The sequence below is a fragment of the Falco peregrinus genome, chromosome 3, assembly GCF_023634155.1.
Source record: "Falco peregrinus isolate bFalPer1 chromosome 3, bFalPer1.pri, whole genome shotgun sequence".
Classification (NCBI taxonomy): domain Eukaryota; kingdom Metazoa; phylum Chordata; class Aves; order Falconiformes; family Falconidae; genus Falco; species Falco peregrinus.
Window position 1 is genome coordinate 118,045,080 of NC_073723.1, and position 18,748 is coordinate 118,063,827.

General features: G+C 60.8%; 1 protein-coding gene across 1 annotated transcript; it reads left to right on the forward strand.

The window, feature by feature from the left end:
- The first annotated feature begins 2,512 nt into the window (after positions 1–2,512).
- COL9A2 (collagen type IX alpha 2 chain) lies at positions 2,513–17,223 on the forward strand. Its single transcript, XM_005239800.3, is given in 33 exon segments — positions 2,513–2,691; positions 4,583–4,657; positions 5,484–5,519; positions 5,614–5,676; positions 7,048–7,101; positions 7,352–7,387; positions 7,617–7,640; positions 7,787–7,840; positions 8,173–8,202; positions 8,204–8,227; positions 8,435–8,482; positions 8,781–8,837; positions 9,355–9,408; positions 9,717–9,770; positions 10,468–10,521; positions 10,752–10,805; positions 10,893–10,946; positions 11,132–11,185; positions 11,398–11,451; positions 11,719–11,772; positions 11,952–11,996; positions 12,171–12,224; positions 12,601–12,654; positions 12,733–12,786; positions 13,431–13,502; positions 13,596–13,631; positions 13,858–13,902; positions 14,127–14,159; positions 14,477–14,623; positions 15,204–15,258; positions 15,336–15,524; positions 15,718–15,795; positions 16,422–17,223. Coding segments are annotated over 33 exon segments (2,073 nt in total). The 5' UTR covers positions 2,513–2,619; the 3' UTR covers positions 16,628–17,223.
- Positions 17,224–18,748: the final 1,525 nt, after the last annotated feature.

Here is an 18,748-nt window from a genome sequence, read left to right on the forward strand (position 1 = left end):
CTAGCTGGGAGTGCTGGGATGCTGCCTGGGAGTTTGGGAGGTCTTCTGAAGGCTTGGGGGACTGGGGGGCATGGAGGTGCTCGGTGGGGGTGCAGGGGTGGCGGGTGGGGAGTTCAGGGTGCTTGGGGGTTTGAGGGTGCTGGTGGGGGTATGGGGTGCTGGCTGGGGGGTTTGGGGGGACTGCTGGGGGATCGGGGGTCTGGAGGTGCTGGCTGGGTGTCCAGGGGTGCTGGCTGGGGCAGTTTGGGGGGATAGGGGATTTAGGGGTGCAGGGTGGAGATACAGAGGTGCTGGATGGGGGTATGAGGTGATGGCTGGGGGACTTGGGGGGGCTGCTGGGGGACTGGGGGTCTGGAGATGCTGGCTGGGGGTGCAGGGGTGCTGGCTGGGGGGTTTAGGGATGCTGGATGAGAGACTTGGGTGGGCTGCTGGGGGCTTGGGGGGACTGGGGGGGCCTGGAAGTGCGGGGGGTTTGGGGATGCTGGATGAGAGACTTGGGTGGGCTGCTGGGGGCTTGGGGGGCCTGGGGGGCCTGGAAGTGCTGGCTGTGTGTCTGGGGGGACTGTGGGGGGGTTCAGGTTGCTGGGGTGTTTTGGGGTGCTGGCTGGCTGGTGGCTTGGGGTGCTGGCTTCAGGATGGAGGGGGGCTGTGGGGTGCAGGGGGTTTGGGGGGGCTGTGCAGCGGGTGCTCCCTGGAGGAGGCATAGGGGGACGTCCCTGCTCTGCACCTTCATCAGGACCCAGGCCAGGCTCAGCCCCACACCTTGGCCCCACAGCGGCACGGGGGCTGCCCCACAGCTCTGCGCCTACCGCCCGCCACCAGGCCACCAGGGCTCCCATCCTCCCAGGAGGGGGACCCTGGGGGCAGCGGGGCAGACCCTGCAGCTCGGGGAGGGGGACACAGTACTGGTCAAGGGCAAATGTTCCAGTTGGATCCCACGGTAAAATTAGTGGGGGAGAAAAAAGACGGAGGTGACAAGCCAAACCCTGGTGCTGCCGTGCTGGGGTGCTGGGGGGAGAATTTGAGCAACGGCGACGCATGAAAAGCTGCAATCAAATGAGCAATGGCATCAAAAGGAGGAAAAAAAAATAAATGTCACTGTGTAGTAATCTAAGCAGCGCTCAAAATTACATAATTCCTCCAAAAAGTGACACTCGTGTCCCAGAAAGGTGCTGGGCTCGGTGGCAGCGCTGGGATGCGCCCGCCTCAGGCACCAGCAGAAACACCCCAGCAGCTCCAAGGAGGTCTCAGATTCCTAAATTTGAGGAATCCAAATTTAGATGCTCTGAAAAGAAGGTGCATTCAGCCTCGAGCCATAAGGATTTTTGTCTCATAACAGCAGGTTTTGGTGTAAGCGCAGCTCAGAAGGGCTTCTGCCACCTCTCGGAGGCGTGGGGAGGGCAGGAGCCCCCCGGCCTTCCCTGTGCCCACCTGGCACGTGGGAGGAAGAACTGGAGAGAGGGTACTAGCCCAGAGCGGTGCATCATTAGCCCCAACTGGTCCATGTGCTGGGATGGCCCCGTGCCCACTGGATGGGGCGCAGACCACTGTTCTGCCACCCCTGACCTGCACTGGGGTACAGGTGGCAGCCTGCTGGCTCCTGGGGGCCACTGCCCCCCCCCTCCCCCCCCCCCCCAATACCAATGAATCAGACTTCAGCATCTCATCATGGAGCCTTCAAGCCCTCTGTGAGGAGGAGGAAGAAATCGCCAAGATGAATCATCCCCACCATCCCCGGGAGTGGGAGTCGGGGGGCGGCGAGCTGGGGGGGGCAGCTGCCAGCAAAGGCTGAGCCAGGTGGGGGGAGCTGGGCTTGGGGGGTGGTGAGTGGGGCATCCGTCCCCCCATGGACGGGGGCCTCATGCCCTGCCAGGGCTGTGGGGAGCAGCCGGGTGACCCCCTGGTGTAGCCCCCCTCCCCTCCCCGTGCCACGCTGGGGCCATGGGGCCATTTCTCAGGGGTGCCCCAGCACCCACAGTGGGGCAGCTGCCCTGCCTGGGGCTGCGTGGGGGCTCACAGGGCAGAGATTGGGTCAGACACGTCAGAACCGCCCCCCCCTGGACCCTCCCTGGGGTGGCAGGAACCAGCTCCCAGTGCCCACCCCATCACAGGGTGTGGGGGCAACCGCAGCCCCAGCCCCGGGCAGCACGATGCCCCATGGCACTGGTGTGGGCATCACGATGGGGGACATCCCAGGGGACACCCTGGTGCCCCTGGGGTGCCTGCACAGACATCCTGGCTGGGGTCTCACTGTGCAGGTCCAGCAGCAGCCCCCCAGCTTGTCCCCCTCTTCTCTCAGCCCCTTGCCTACATTAAAGCCCCTTTGTGCCACTCGTGCCAAATCCCCCGCTGCCGTCGTGCCAAATCCTCCGCCACCGACGTGCCAAATCCTCCGCCACCGACGTGCCAAATCCTCCAGCACCATCCAGCCCAAAATAGCCACGGGCTCACCTGAGCAGGGGCGGGGGGGCTGGGGCTGCTTGCCTGCCCTCATCCCACTGCTCCATATTAATGAGCCCCCTCCTCCTCCTCCCGTGCCCGGCTCTGCAGTCGGGGCTGCTGCCGTACCTGAGCGCAGCGAGAGGAGGCCACCGGCGCTCGGTGCCAGCCGCCCTCGCCATGGCCGGCTGCTCCCCCATCCTCCAGCTCGGGCTCTTGCTCCATGCCGCCTGCCTTTGCCTGGCCCAGATTGTAAGTCTTCTGCTTGGACCCCCCTGCGCCGGGCTGGGCTGGGGGACGGAGAGGGGATGGAGAGGGAATGGTCGCCATCTCCCCCGTCGCAGATGCTCGCTTGCAGTGCTGAGCATCCCTGGGACTTTCTGCTTATTTCCCCAGCACCTTTCCTTCACTTTTCCCAGGAATGTGGGGGGTGGGAGCAGCCCCCAGCCGGGACCCACAGCCCCAACCCACTGGGGACCTCTCTGTGCCGAAAGCTGCCTCCAGTCCCATGGGATAAGGACAGGGCTGGGCTGCATGCCTTGAAATTTGGGAGTTATTAGCTAAACAAGTTGAGCTTTATTTTCCCCTTGGGGTAATGATGGGGGTCTCTCTGGTGCTTCCCTCCCCAGCGGCTGCCAGATCTTCTGCCTCCCACCACCAGGAAAACGCTTACTTTCTTCTGCTTTGCTGGGACACGCTGCGGAGCTGGGCTGAGGGGGGCTGAGCAGTACTAAGGGGGGTTCTGACCCTCCAGGGACTGCCCTGGGGCTCTGTGGGGGCTTGCTGAGGGGCAGCAGGGAGGAACACCAGCGGCAGAGGGGCTGGGGGTCCTGGTGGGCTCTCGGGACTCACCCAGGGGCAGGAGAAGGTGTATCAGAAAGAAGTGAAGGCAAGGTGTCCCCCTGCTCCTGGGGTGAGTGATGCGAGTGGGGCAGGCGGTGCTCCTCCTGGGATCGCATTTGTAAAGAGGAAAAATCTCCCTGCCTTGCAAACTGCAAAAATCAGATTTTCAGGAAAGATTTTTGGAAAAATCTTCTCATGTGGCTCCTGAGCTGCCTGCCGGCACAAACAGCCTTGTTGTGGAGAGCTGGGGTGGGGGGGGGGCAGCTCCCTTCCTAAAGCAGCCCCCCGGGATGCCCATGGGCTTGTGGTGGCAGGGTCTGGCCGGGGCAGTGGGCTCGGGTCGGAGCAAGAGGGACGTGGGAGCTCTTGGAACTATTTGGAACCATTTGGAAATCATTGGGGCAGCACAAAGGTGTCATTCATGGGTGCTCCCAGGGACCGGTGCTCGCTCCCACCCCAACCACTGGTTTCGCTTCCAAGGTGCAGCCGGGGCTTTCCTGGTCCTGTGACCAAACCAGCAACACCTCTCATGCTTATATATTTCACTTTAAAATAAATAAGTGACAGAGGAGTCGCAGGCATGCAGCCCCAGCCAGCCTGTCTGGTTTTCATTTCCAGGAACACCAGGGGTTCGGTCTCTGGGACTGGAGTCTCTTCCCCCCAAACACACCGTTAGGATAACAGAGATTTCTTTGCAAAGTCGCTCCTGCGGAGCCCTGAGCAAACCTCAAAGCTGGGGCCAGGCTGCTCGGGGAGCTCCGCTGCCGCCGGCTGAATGGTGCTTTTGTGTGATGCTGTGGAGTGGTGCTGTGGGCAGCGAGCCAGCCCAGTGCAGGAGCACTGCTCTCACGGAGGGGCTCGAGGGTCCCCGTTTCGTGCTGGAGCTTCAGGCACCTAAATCCTGCTGGTGTTCTTCGAAATCCCAGGGCTGGGTTGTACCCCCAAGACGAGAGGGGCCTTTGCAAGCGCTGCCATCGCCCCATCGAGACCCTGCTCCGTTGGGGCAGGAGGGGGGAACGATGGGGTAGAAACCGGGCAGGGGATGGGGTGCTGGTTATGGCAGCGTGGGGGAAGATATCCTGGATTTCTGCATCCATGCCCTTGCTGTGGGGCACGACCTGTGGGGAGGGGCAGAGCTCTGATGCCTTGGGGTGCTCATTCCATCCCAGCTCTCTGGAGGCAGGTCCCCAAGCACGTGCTGGTGGCAAGTGCTGCGCCCTGGGCTCCCCTTGACCCCCAGCATCTCTTGGGGTCCTGCTGCTCCTTCCTGAACGTGGGACCCATCCCTTTTTCCCCTTAGCGAGGGCCACCGGGAGAGCCCGGCCCGCGAGGGCCCCCTGGTCCCCCAGGAGTGCCGGGAGCTGATGGCATTGACGTGAGTATGGCGCAGCTGGGAACCTGTGCGGGCTGGAGGGGGGGAGGGAGGGGACCTGCAGCACAAAGAGGGACATTGTGTCGGGGCAGAGGCTCGGCACAGGGCAGAGGATGCCGATGCCGTGCGGTTCCCGCACTGTGCTGCTCCTGGGCTGGGGCAGATGGAGCATCCCTGGCTTTGCCAGTGGCAAAGTGATGGCAGAGTGATGGCACTGGGGAGTGTAGCTCCTGCACCGCCCTCCATCCACCTCCCCAGCATGGCAGCCCGTGGCCTCCTGGCCACCTTGGGAAATGGGGCCTGAAGTGGTTTTTGAGGAGCACAGTGACCGGGAGGTTTCGGTGCAGGGTGCTCGGGGCACCCGTGGCTGGGCAGTGGAGATGCCTGGAGGGGTTAGGTGCAGGGATCAGCCCAGAGATGCCCAGTGAGGAGGGGGATCCGGGGGCTGGCGGGGAGCAGGACACCCAGGTGAGGAGTCCTTAGAGCAGCGATGTGGCTCCGGACCCTCCCCGGGCTGTGGGGAGGGAGCCTGAACAGAGGGGAGATCTGTGAGCCAGCAGAAAGTGCCCTTTCTCTGAGACTTGCGCCCAGGGTGTTATTTTAGTGTTATTTATACCCAGAACAGCCACAGCCCTCCCACAACCCCAGCACAACCCTCTCTTCTCAATGCCGGCCCCATCCTGACCTGGCTGCCACGTTGGGGGATCCAGCATCTTGCTCTGGCTTGGGGAGGTGGATGGGGGGACATGGGTCCTGAGCCCTCTGTGCTGCCGGGCCTGGCTCTGTGGGGTGACAGACCCCTTTTTACAGCCTTCTTCTCTTTCCCCAGGGTGACAAAGGCCCTGCTGGAGCCCCTGGGTCCCCGGTAAGTACCCATGCCTGCCCACAGCTCCCCAGTGGTCTCTTTCCTTCTCAAGGAGCAACTTCCAATCTGCCCCTACACCTCTCCTCTTTTAAAGGGTGTCAAGGGGGAGCCTGGAGCCCCCGGTCCAGATGGATCCCCAGGGAAGCCGGGCATTGACGTAAGTACCACCCCCCCCCCACGCCCACCCCAGCATCCCTGGCCACAGCCCCCGGGTCACAGCAGGGTCCTTTTCTGTTGCACATAAGAAAGTGCCAAAATCCTTTGGTGTGGGAGCTGAAAGCACCCTCTGAATCACAGCAAACACAGGCAGAGCACGCAAAGGGCTGCTGCCACCCTCTCCCACTGCCCAGGCTCCGAAAGTGTCCCCCCCCTCCACCCCACGCTGGTGAGACCTGTGCCAGGAGAGCTACAGCACGGCACCGACACCCCTGAGCACAAAAAAGCTTTTCCTTGTCCTTTACAGCAACTGCTGCCCTGAGCCCTGGTTCAGCTCTTGTTTCTCCCAGAATAAATCTGGAGCAACCCCGTGTCCCACTCCCCTCCCCGGAGCCACCCCCTTGGCACCCACATTGGTGGCATCAGTGACTTCCCCACTGTCCCTTCCCCAGCAGCAGCAGAGCCCAGGGCAGAGGTGGTGGGTAGAAAGGGGGCTGAGCTGCCCCCTTGCCCTGCCTTGATGCAGTGCTGGGCCAGCTCATGGCCCCACGCTCCCCCCCCCCGGGGTACGCAGGGCTGTGTGATGGGTGCCTGGGGAGGTTTGGGTGCCTGTCCCCCATCCCCAGTGCAGTGTTGCACGGGTGAGCACCTGTGAGCACCAGAAGGTGCTCATCAAAAGGAAACCCAAAATACAGAGTCCTCTTTTGAGTCTCTGGGCAGCACTTCATAAATCTTTGGGGGTTTAATTATCCTTCAATAATAAATGAATAGAATAATAACTATCATTACAAGCATGCATTATTCATCCAGGCTAATCTTCCTGCAAAAGAGGTTGGCTCCCTTGAATGTGGATGCAGAGCAGAGCGGGGCTGGGGGGCTCTCCACCCGTGCCATGCCCGGCAGCGTGCAGATGTTAGCCCGTGAGTGATGCTCAAGCCGTCAGGCACAGGGATCCCAACCTGGCAGGAGTGCAGCCCTCGCCTGGCTGGAGCAAGGGACAGGGGAGCCAGGGAGTGACTTGGAGTTGATATAATCGAGGTCACGGATGGGCCAAGCTCCGTGCTGGGGCTGGGGCAGCTGTGCGGGATGTGCCCAGCAGTGCCAGGGTCCCTGCTGAGCCCCGGTGTGGGGTCTCAGCGCAGGGCAGCTCCCAGGGGCTGCAGAGCATTGCTGCGAGGTTCTGTGCCATCGGGGCTGGGGTCCAGGCACAGGCTTCATCTCCAGGTTTGCTGCCTGATGTGCGCAGCAGCGATACGCACAAATTCCCCGCTAATAACCCTTGACCCCTCATGATGGAAAGAGCCCCAGCAAAAACGCCTGGCTGGAGAGCAGAAGGGCTGGCGATAACCTCCTGCCATCTCTCCTCTTGCAGGGCCTGACGGGAGCGAAAGGGGAGCCAGGGCCCATCGGTGGGCCAGGAGTTAAAGTGAGTGAGGGGCTGCTCCGGGGCAGCCGCTCCGGGCTCCCACCTTCCCTGCCCAGAGCCTGGCCAGGCTGGGACCAGCCCCGCCACCCTGGAGGGGATGCACGGATGCAGGAATTGGGTGATGGAGTGTTTGGCAACGCGGGGCACTGGGGCTGGGGCCAGGGAGGGATGAATTTTCGCAGCGGATCAGGGCTTGGCAGAGCCAGACCTTCCTGTTTCGGCTCTTGACTCTCGCCTTCTGTCCTGGCAGGGCCAGCCCGGACTCCCAGGGCCACCAGGGCTCCCCGTGAGTATTTGCCTTTCCTGTGGGCACCAGTAATGCGCCTGCTCCTGGTTCCAGCACCCACTCCCTCAGCACCCACGAGTGGGGTGGGAGCGGAGTGGGGATCCAACCCCATCCCCCCAAGCTGCATCCTTGGTGGTGGCATGGACATTGCCCTGCTTGGGGCAGGAATGCTGGTGGTTTTGGGGGAGTTGGACAATTTGGACCAACCGTGTCTTTCTTCTTGTTGCAGGGTCCTTCGCTGCCAGGACCACCCGTAAGTGCCATGATTGTGGGGCTGGGGTGGGTGGCCAGGGACCGTGCCTGGAGTTGCACTGGAAAAGTTCAAATCTCAGCAGCCCCAAAGGGGGGGTCTCAGGGCTTGAACTCTCTCACCTGGTCAATGTCTCTCTTCTCTTTAAGGGGCTTCCAGGCCAGGTTGGCCTTCCTGGAGAGATTGGAGTGCTGGGACCCAAGGTGAGGGGCCAGGAGGGGGCATGGGAAACCCCCTGCTCCTTACACCAGCATCCGCTTCTCCGCACTTCAGGGCTCCTGGGGTAAACAGGGATGACCCCATAATGTTGGAGTGGGGTCCTACAGTGGCGACACAGGGCCAATGGACTCTGTGCCTGCAGCCAGGTCCCCTCATGCCATCCATCCCCTCCTAGCTCATGGCTGGGGGATGCCCCAGTTCCTGCTGTGACAGCCTGGGTCTCTGGTGCTTCGTCACCCTTCTCCACCCCAGCTCTGGCAGTAACTGCCACCTTCCTGCCTGCTAAATCTCCTTTTCTGGGATTGTTCTTTTTTAGGGTGACCCCGGACCCGATGGCCCACGGGGTCCCCCCAGGCCCTCCAGGGAAACCTGTGAGTATCTCCGCAGTCACCAGCATTTTCTGTGGGAGGGAGAAGCTTCCACCCTGGCTCAGCCCCGGGCTGGGGCTGGGACTCAGGCTCTGGCACCCACCTCCTGCCCCGTGCCTTGCTCCCTTCCCTCCCAGGTGTAACATTCACCCCTCCTGTAAAATACTGCTGGTATTAACCCCTGGATGCTGATGGTCTCCTTCCCTCCAGGGCCCCGCGGGACACATCCAGGGAGTGGAAGGCAGCGCTGATTTCTTGGTGAGAGCTGCCATTACCTTGTCCCTTCCGCAGGCTTTTGCAGGGTAATGGCCACTGGAAGGACGTGTGCTGCCCTGGCCTGAAATGCAGCCACCAGTGTCATTTGGTAACTGGGGGCTTGATGGGGTGGGGAGGAGCAGGGTCCCCAGCCGATACTGTGCTGTGAGCAGTGGGTCCCCTTGTGTCACCGCACAGTCCGGCTTCACTGCGTGGTGTGGGAGCCTGTCCCTCCCAGCATGGCTTCTCCGCAGCCTCTGGGTCCTTTTCCAACTCAGTCTGTGTTCTTCTTCCCCACCAGTGCCCGACCAGCTGCCCACCAGGTCCCAAGGGCCCCCAGGGACTGCAGGGGCTGAAGGTAAGGGAGCCTTGGGGCTGCCAGGGAGTCAACAGGGACTGTCACCTCCAGTGGGCTGTGCCTCAGTGGAGGAGCCTTCCCCAGCCAGGAGGCACAGGGAGCTCAGGAGCTGCTGTGCTCCCCTGGGAGCACGAGGACATGTGTGCACAGAGAGCCCTGGGGACAAAGGTGCTATGGGAGAGGTTCCCTGCAGCTCCCCAGCTCCTGGCAGCCCCTTCCTGGGGAGCGAGACCCTGTGCCAAAGCCCCAGCCCCTGCCGTGCCACTGCCAGGCTCCCTGTGCTGCAAAGCCTGGAGGATTAAACCCGGTGAGCATCCCCACTGCACTGCCTTAAAGCTGTGGGATGCTGAGCCCTACCACGTCACTGGTGGGATGCTGAGCCCTGCCATATCACCAGCAGGCACCCCAGGGTGGGACGTCGTGGGCAGGGTGACTCTGGGTGATGTGGCCATCAGGGAACTGCCTCAGCCCTGCTGCTCTGCCCAGGGATGCTCACGATCTTCCTCTTTGTCCCTAGGGACACAGAGGCCGCCCCGGTGCCCTCGGGGAGCCCGGCAGGCAGGGCAAGCAGGTGAGTGACCTCTCCGGCAGCTTCCCGGCAGGAGCCAGGTGTGCCTGCCTCTGGGGGAGTGGGGCTGGACCGGAGGGCATGGGGCTTTGGGAAGAGAAAGGGGGAAGGAAGGAAAGGGGTGGGAGAGAGGAGGGAGTTCTAAGGCTGGGAGACAGAGGGTGGGCAGGGTGGTCTTTCCACAGTGGCTCCCTGGGAGGGACACTTGTCCCCATCTGCCAAGTCCAGTTGAGGGGGTCTTGGGTGCCCAGGGTGGTTTGTACCCCTGCTCCACCCCGACACTCACCTCTCTTATCTCCATCCCTCCCCAGGGCCCCAAGGGTGATGTTGGCGTTTCTGGAGAACAAGGCATCCCTGGCCCTCCGGTAACATACTTATTTCTCTTGGCTGCTCTGCCCTCCGCGTGCCCCAGGGGCTGGGGGCAGCCAGTTTGTGCTTGGCCCCAGACACTTGGGGATATGACCCCAGCGTGTCTCTGCTCCTGGGGACCCACTGCTGGGACCAGAGAGAAACCTTCATCCCATCCATCTTCCTCCTCCCAGCCATGGAGCTGGCACCAGGAGGGTGGCAAAGCTGCATCCTGATGGATCCCTGAGCACCTCGGTCGTTGGCACATGTTAACATGGATAACACATCGGCCAGGGACAAATTGCTCATGTACACTGAGCCCCCCTGACCCCACCTGAACGGGGGGTGCAGTGTCCAGCGCACCGCGGGGGTGTGGGGATTAAAGCTGTTTGAGCTCGCTGAGCGTTTAGAAGATGAAAAGCAATTAAGGGGCTGAGCCCCTCCGGTCTGGGAAAGGGCAAAACTGCTTTGAAGCCAAGAGCTTTGGTGGGGGAAGCAGCACCAGTTTGGGCCCGTTGCTGTTATCGAACCGACAGCTGGAAAGGCACCTGGTGGGGGGCTGCAGAATTAGGAGCGAGCGGCGGGACTGCAATACCTGGCATTTGGCAAAACCGGCTGATTGCCAGTACCGGCTTTTCCTCTAATTGCGGCTTCCCCCTGGGCTGCTCCTGGGGCTGTTTCCAGCTGAACTGGCTGTTGTTTCCTTCCCCGCAGGGACCGCAGGGCTTGAGGGGTTACCCTGGGATGGCGGGACCCAAGGGCGAGACGGTGAGTGCCGGTGGGATGCAGGGGCAGCTGTGCCTGGCTCTGGGGGCAGGGGGACCAGCTGCCGTGGCGATTCTTCCCAGCCTGGCGGCTGCTTCCCAGGAGCATCACTAACGCGGCTGTTTGGCCGTCCCGGGGAGCTGGATGCTGCCTTTTGCTAGTGGGGTCAGACCTGGCTGGGGGCTGAGGTTGGGATGGGACAAATTCACCCCCACCCCATGCTTTCTTTGCAGGGTCCTGCTGGTTACAAGGGGATGGTTGGGACCATTGGAGCGGCTGGGCGGCCGGTGAGTGCCCTCCCTCATCCCAGGGGCTGTGGGGCAGGTGGGGGACCCCACACTTCACTGCTCAGCCCCTGTCTTTCTCCTCTGCAGGGCAGGGAAGGCCCCAGAGGACCACCCGGGGACCCCGGTGAGAAGGGAGATCTGGTAGGTAACCTACCCCATGGGGAGGGCAGCGCTGTGTGATGCCAATGCCCCCTTTTGCCCCACTCCCTGGCACGGAGCGGGGCTCTGCTGGGGTACCCTTGGTGGGCATCTCCTCCCTCTCCCAGCTCCGTATCCTGCACCAAGAAGGCAGCTGGAATAATAACGCTGGCTCTCTCCTGTTCTAGGGTGGTCGTGGCATCAGGGGCCCCCAAGGAGACATCGGCCCCAAGGGGGAGAATGTAAGTACAGCCAGCAGCACCCCCACCCACATCTAGGGCTGAGCCCCTTGCAAGGGGAAAATCACTCTGTCCTGTTTGGGGCCATCCTGCCTCCTTGCACCCTGGCTCAGCAGAGGGCTGGAGTGTCCCCACCACGAGCTTTTTGCACCCACCATGACCCTTTCAATCCCTCTCGGAGGTGTCAGACTGAGCAATTCTTCCCCCTTTTGCAGGGTCTCCCGGGCATTGATGGCAAAGATGGGACCCCAGGTATCCCAGGCACGAAGGTGAGCTGCTGCGGGCAGGGGCTGCCTGCACCGGGAATGGGGAATGGGCGTGTTCCTTGTACCAGCACTTGCTGGAAATAACTGGGATGGCAAGTGGCATAAGGTCCCCACCCTTGACGTGGCATCTCCTGACTAGCGGAGTGTGGCTGTCCCCAAGGGGTAAAGGGCAGAGTCCCCCTTTAACCAGGAGTCCCTTGTCCCACCCATGGACACCTCATTTCTGCATCTTTCTCCATCACATGGTAACACCCTCCCTGTCCCTTGCAGGGTGGCATGGGACAAGCCGGCCGCCCAGGAACACCGGGACACCGGGGACAAGCTGTGAGTATGGGAGGGTGGGATCCCCCCACCCAGGCAGGTACCCCATTACCAGTGGGGTGCACCCCCAGCTGCGGGTGATGCCAGGGTGTGGGGCCAGCACCCAGCACAGATGCTGCCGCAGGGCAGAGTGCTGCCTCCGGTGCTGTGCTCAAGGTTTGATCCCAGTTTTATTTCTACAGGGCTTGCCAGGGCAGCCGGGAAGCAAAGGTGGCCCAGGAGACAAGGTGGGTCTGGGGCAGCCAGGACCAGAGTGACCACCTCCCAGCGTCCTGCAGCCCTGTTCACCCTACACGGTGCTGCGGCAGCTTCCACGCTCCATCCCTAAGCCCACAGCCTTGTCTGCATGCTGTCCCCTCCCTGTCCTTGCTGTCCCTGAACCCCCTGTTTCCTCATTGCAGGGTGAAGCGGGTGCTCGGGGCCATCCTGGCGTCACCGGTGCCCCAGGGCAGATTGTAAGTACAGAGGGGTCACCATGTTCCTCCGGGGCACGGTCTGGGGGTTGCTCTCTCTCTTTCCCCTCTATTTGCTGTCAAACAGAAAGCAGATTTGGGCATTTTATCCTCCCCCTCAACCCCCCTGCCCTTTCTTCTCCCTCTGCCCCCCCAGCAGCTTCCTCACGGGGGAAGCCCTTGGGGCCACATCCAGCCCTGCATCCAGCACCTCCTTGGCCATGCGGTGCAGTGGCAGCCCTTGGCGTGGCTGCAGGGGACAAGGACAGGGCCACACGTTCCTTGGGGAAGGATGAAGGGCAGATGACGGCATGCAAATCCAAGAGAAGCAGCTGGTCTGGGGGCTTTAGTTGTTCTTTGTTTTTTCCTCCCCTCTTAGGGTGAGCCTGGACCTCGGGGTGAGCAGGGACCGCCGGGTGTCCCTGGGATGAAGGTGAGTCCGGGGCACCGCAGGGTTTGTGGCACTGCCAGGAGCTGCCCCTGACTCTGCTCTCTTCCCGGGTCTCCACAGGGTGACCGGGGCGAGCGTGGCCTCGTGGGCCCCCCCGGCGAGCAGGGAAAAGCGGTGAGTTGTGCCCGCAGCCGGGCTGGGAAACGGGCTTCGCCTTGGCACGGCTCAGGGATGCTCAGCCCCGGGCGTGCGGCTGGGGAGGAGGGATGGGGACAGTGGGGCATGGCTGGCACCGCCTGCACGGACCTCTTGCTTTGATCGTGGCCGGGGTCAGTCACGCGCCCGTCCCGCTGTGCCTGGCTGCCGGGGTGAGGGATTAGCCGATGGGGCAAGTAGCATGGGGATTAGCGGTCCCAGGGCCATGCTGGGTTTGCAGCCCCAGCTGGGAGAGGAATTTCCTCCCAGCCCGGTGAGGGGCTGCCTGGCCCCTCTCAGAGGCTTTCCCAGGGTGGAAAATGGCCAAAAAGCAACCTTTGTCCCTCTGGCTTCCTGGGGGATGGGGCCCCATCCATGGCGAAGCCCCCTGCCTTGACACAGCTGGAGGGGAGGCTCCTTCATCATTTTCTGAGCTATCCCCCCAAGAGGCTGGATTCGGGGCAGGTTGGGATGCTGTGGGGCAGCCTGGACCACTGGAGGCAATGGGGAGCTGCTCACCCATCTCATTGCCATGGGGAGGATGCCCTGATGGGGGAGGAGGGTCTTCCCACTGCCTCTTCTCACTCATTTTTCTCTTTTTCCTATGTTACCTTGATTTCTAGGGGCCGAAGGGTGAGCAGGGTCCACCGGGGATCCCAGGACCCCAAGGTTTGCTTGGAGTCAAAGGAGACAAGGTGACTGCTCCCGGTGCAGGAGGTGGGCTGCTCTGGGGTCCAGCTCAGGGAAGCTGCGCTGAGCTGGGCTGACCCCCGCTTGCCTTTCTCCAGGGCTCCCCAGGGAAAACCGGCCCCAAAGGCAGCATTGTGAGTACATCACCCTCGGTGAATTGGTGGGGAATCGCTGACACCCACGTCTAACAGGGCTGGCACCCACCTCTGCAGGGGGCTGACACCCAGCGACATCATGCGCTCTCCATCAATCCCCCTGGCATCCCGGTGGGGCACAGCGGGTGGGAAGGGGGTTAAAGCGGCTGTGGGGGAGGTGGGTGCTGGCAGCGAAGGTTCTCATTTCTCATTGCCTTGCCTCTAGGGAGACCCCGGTGTTCATGGCCTGGCGGGGCTGAAGGGAGAGAAGGTGGGTCCCTGTCGGTGGTTCCTGGGCTGGGGTGGAGGGACATGGGCTGGACAGGGGTCCCTGCCCACGCTGGGGTCTCCTGCCCAGCACGGCCCCAGGCACTGCAGCACTGCACCCCAGTGCAGCTGCGGTTGCACTCCTGGCTTGTCTTTGTGCCTCCCCCCACCTGCACCTCTAAATTAATGCCGTCTCCCCATTGCATTTCTCGTGTCCTCTGTCCCCAGGGTGAATCGGGCGAGCCAGGGCCGAAGGGACAGGTGAGTGACGGGGGGCTTGAGGGCGAGGGGCTCCCCATACCTTTGTGCTGGGTGGCTCTGCAGGAGCTGCAGCTGGAGGTGATCCTCCTGACCAAGGCAGTGGTGATCCATGGAGCTGGTGCATGCTGCACACTGGTGGCCTCAGAGAGTATTTTCTCTGGAGAAGGGCTTCAGTGACCACGTTCAGCCCTGGATGTGGGTTCAGACCCTCTTTGGGGTTCAGAGCCTGGCTGCGGTGATTGGTACTGGAAGCCTTGTGGGTCTCAGGGCAGGTCTGAGCTCCCCACTCCTGATGCCGCTCTTCATCCCCACTGCAGCAAGGCATCCAGGGCGAGCTCGGCTTCCCCGGCCCCTCGGGGGATGCAGGAGCACCCGGCTTACGAGGCTACCCGGGACCCCCTGGCCCACGAGGACTCGTTGGGGAGCGTGGTGTGCCGGGGATGCCAGGCCAGCGGGGCATAGCGGTGAGTACGCCCAGCACCCCGCATCCCCTCCGCGCCTCCCGCACCACGCAGGTAGTGCCCCTCTGCCATCGGCTTGTTCAGCGCTGCAGGTGAATTGCCTCCCACCTTTTCTTACCAACCCATTCCTCTGGGAAAAGGCTGCCCTTTGGCTCAGGAGCTGCCAGTGCTCCCCCATGAGCTCTCCAGGAGGGCTGAGCTGCGATCCTGCCTTTCTGGAAAAGAAGAATTAATTATTTCTCACTGCATACAGCACCAGCAGCAGGCTTACCTCCAACATGTGCCTTTGCAGCCTGCCTGGGGACAGAATTTTTCCATAGAACCCTCCTTTTAGACTTGCAAAATGGGACTGCAGAAAGTTAACGCTGGGAGCAGGTTGTAGCGTGGCCAGGCATGGTGTGAGCTGGGGCTGGAGCACTTGTCCTGGGACCAAGCAGGAAAAGAAGAAGGGTGGGAAGGTGGCACTGGGTGCAGGGGGGTGCTCTGAGCTGGAGGGTCAGGATGGGACCAGCTCTGCGGGTGCAGATGGGGACAGAAGGAGCCATCTCCCTTTACGGCATGTCCCTCCTTTCACTGCTGGCAGGGTCGGGATGCCGGGGACCAGCACATCGTCGACGTGGTCCTGAAGATGCTGCAAGGTGAGGGGGCAAGTGGGGCACCGCTGGCCTGGTGGCTGCCTCCGTGTCCCATCCCGCATCCTCTCTCTGCCCTACAGAGCAGCTGGCAGAGGTGGCAGTCAGTGCCAAGAGAGCTGCCCTGGGTGGAGTCGGTGCCATGGGACCCCCTGGACCCCCCGGTCCCCCAGGGCCACCTGGTGAGCAAGGCCCACATGGACCCATGGGACCTCGAGGTGTCCCCGGCATCCTGGGTGCTGCTGGGCAGATCGGCAACGTAGGACCTAAAGGTAGGTGGGGGGTGGTCGTACCCACACCATGCCGGACAAAATACCCTCCCTGGGGCTGATACTGCTTCCTCCTGCCACACTTGACCCCCACCCCAGTCCCTGAGCATGGGCAGCCCCCTCCCCAGCTCTGCAGGGTCTGTGTTTCAATCTGCAGCTCCTGCAAGTCCTTCCCTCCTGGTTTCTTTCCCTGCAGGGAAGCGAGGCGAGAAGGGTGAGCGGGGAGACACCGGCCGTGGCCACCCAGGCATGCCAGGACCTCCGGGGATCCCAGGTAAGCCCCCCTGCCCCCAGCATGGACCACGGGTCCCTGCTGGGCAGCACAGCCCTGCGCCCCTTGGTGGGATGAGGAACCCAGCAGTGGTTCGGGAGCTTCTGGCCCATCCCTGCAAACCTGCATGGGTTCATCCCGCACATCCCTGACCTGCAGCGCCCTTTGCTGCCTCCTCGCTGCCCACAGCTCTGCCAGCTGCTCTCCTGGCCCCTCGGCATTGCTCACTTAGAATCATTTAGGTTGGAAAAGACCTTTGAGATCATCAAGTCCAACCATTACCCCAGCACTGCCAAGTCCATCAATAGACCACGTCCCTAAGCACCTCGTCTACATGTTTTTTAAACATCTGCAGGGATGGAGACCCCACCCCATCCCTGAGCAGCCTGTTCACTACCCTTCCAGTGAAGAATTTTTTCTTAATATTCTAAATCTCTCACGGTGCGACTTGAGGCTCTTTCCTCTTGTCCTGTTGCTTGTTGCCTGGGAGAAGAGCACTTGCCGTGCTGCTCCGCTAACGCATCCCCATCCTCACTGGCAGCGTTCCCTGCATCCCAGCCCCTGCTCTGCCCCGGCACAGCCTGGGCTCAGCACCCACTCACCTGCTGAGGACCACGCTCCCATTGCAGGTCTCCCCGGCATCCCTGGCCACGCGCTGGATGGCAAGGCTGGTGAGCGGGGCTTGCCGGGCTCCCCGGGAGAGGCTGGCCGGCCGGGCTTGCCGGGTCCCACTGGCTTGCCGGGCTTCTGCGAGCCGGCCGCCTGCCTGGGAGCCTCGGCGTACGCCGCTGCACGCCTGACCGAGCCCGGGGCCGTCAAAGGACCCATCTACTGAAGAGGCACCAGCACTGCAGCAGACCTGGCTGGCAAACCCATGCCAGGGCTGGCAGCAAAAAGACCAGAAAACTGCAAATCCATAGGGAGCGACCTCTGCCCATCCCGGCTGTGGGAGGGTGCTGGGCTTGGGGCAGCTGCCAGAGGGGAAACGCAGCCTCGGGAATTTAATTTGGTGTAGGCATCACCCCCCTGCCACAGCTGGGGGGACGGGGAGGAATAAAGAAAGGTCACGCCAAGTCCTGTCCTCATTGCTGGGGTTCATTACCTGCCCGCCCTCCGCTCCCTGTGCCCCTTCCCAAAGAAATAAATTCTCTTTTATACAAACCCTCTCACTGTTATGTCCTGCTTGGTGCTGAATCGGCTCATTGCTCATTTCCTTTTTCCCCCCCTCCTTTTTTTTTTTTTTTAAGAAAAAAGAACAACCAAAAATTGTGTTTTGATAATTTAAAAGACTTACCAGATCCAGCCTTCTTCACTGCTGGGCACTCACAGAGCTGTAAATCTTTGTAAAATAGGATTATTTTATAACTATGAACAGAGACCCACCAACTTTTTAAAAAATGGACAATAAAAATTAGATGAATTGTCAATGAACTGATGTGTTGATTTCTTTGCATTAAACCAGGACTATACTGGGAAGGGGGATTATCTGAGGGCTGAAATTCCCTTTTCTCTTGCTTTAAGGCTCTTATTGGGTGTCTCAATTGCTCATTCCCATCCTCGAGGATGATTTCAACTGCTCCATAGGTTGCTTAAGCAAAAACTCATTATTTTTTTTTTCTTCTTCTTGCACCACTGCAAATGTGCAGAGGAATTTGTTGCCCCTGAACTCCCTGGGTTGGAGACTGGGTAAAGTTACCAGAAATGCATCGGGCACCTTCAAGTTAGACCAAGTCGGCCCAAGGCCCCTCGCAATCAAATGGGCCAGAAAACTATTAGCAGCCTTGCAAAGGGTATTGATCTTTTAATAGTTAAAAAGGAAGCCTGCGGCTCTAAGAGGATCCGCAGGTGTCTTTCTCATTATTGCCATCGACAGCAGAAAGGATTAAAGCTGTGTGGCGGGAGCAATGGGGCTTCGCTTTGTAAGATAAATAAAAATCAATTTTTGTTTATTAGCAAAGCATGTTCGGCTTGGCAGGGTAACAAATCCCAGGGAGTGGCGGTGGGAAAGGCTGGCTGTGTTCCTCCCGTGGCACTGAGCATCGCTGCCACCAGCCCTGGGACCACCCGCAGGTCGCAGCCCCACCGGGCACGCTTCAGCAGGAGGGGGCTAATCCTGGCAAGGACCAGCTCCCAGCCCAGGCAGACCCAGCACCGTCTACTCTTCCCTTACACACCTCGCTGCGTAGCAAAGCGCTTTCCCACATGGATCTATATCTGTCCCCATGTCCCCAGACTCTTCAGAAGTATCCTCCACTCCTCCTCCATTTAAATTACCTTCTCTGTGTCCTTTGCAACCCCCTGCCTTGTCACTTAACGTGCAATCAGTTAACTTTGAGGGGACAGTCCTTCATTAAAAAAAAAAAAAGTAAGTTTGGAAGTGAATTGCAAATGTTTTATTTGCAAGCTGGAATTTAATCAAGGAATTAAGAAGGCTGCATACTAATTAGGGGCCAGACTAGTTGCTTCCAACGAGTGGCAAACGCGCTCTGAATCTGCCTCTTCATCAGAGCCCTCATAAATATTCATCCAATAAATAGCAGATTGGATGCTATTACAGAGACAAGAGAGATTGAAACCCAAGTATCTGTGGAAATGAAACAGCTGGAAAGCGTCCAATCTCTGCCCCAAATAATAACAAATCATTATTAGGAGGGGTGAAGGAATAGCCTTGTTGAGCACTTGTCTCCATTTCTGGACAAATGGGGAGATTCATCATCATTCTTTTCAGGGAGGAATTCAGATTATTAAACCCTTTCGGGGACAGCCAGGGGCCGGGCTTACCCCTGCCTCCAGCTGTGCAGCACATCTGGGGCCACATCCCGGCTGCGCAGCCCGAATCACACCCATGTCCGTATTTTTGTCCGCCACAGGAGGGCGCTGCAGCCCGCTGAATCCTCCATTCCCAGGGAGCCACCCCCGGGCTACTGCCACCAAACCCGGCTGTCACCCCTGGCGG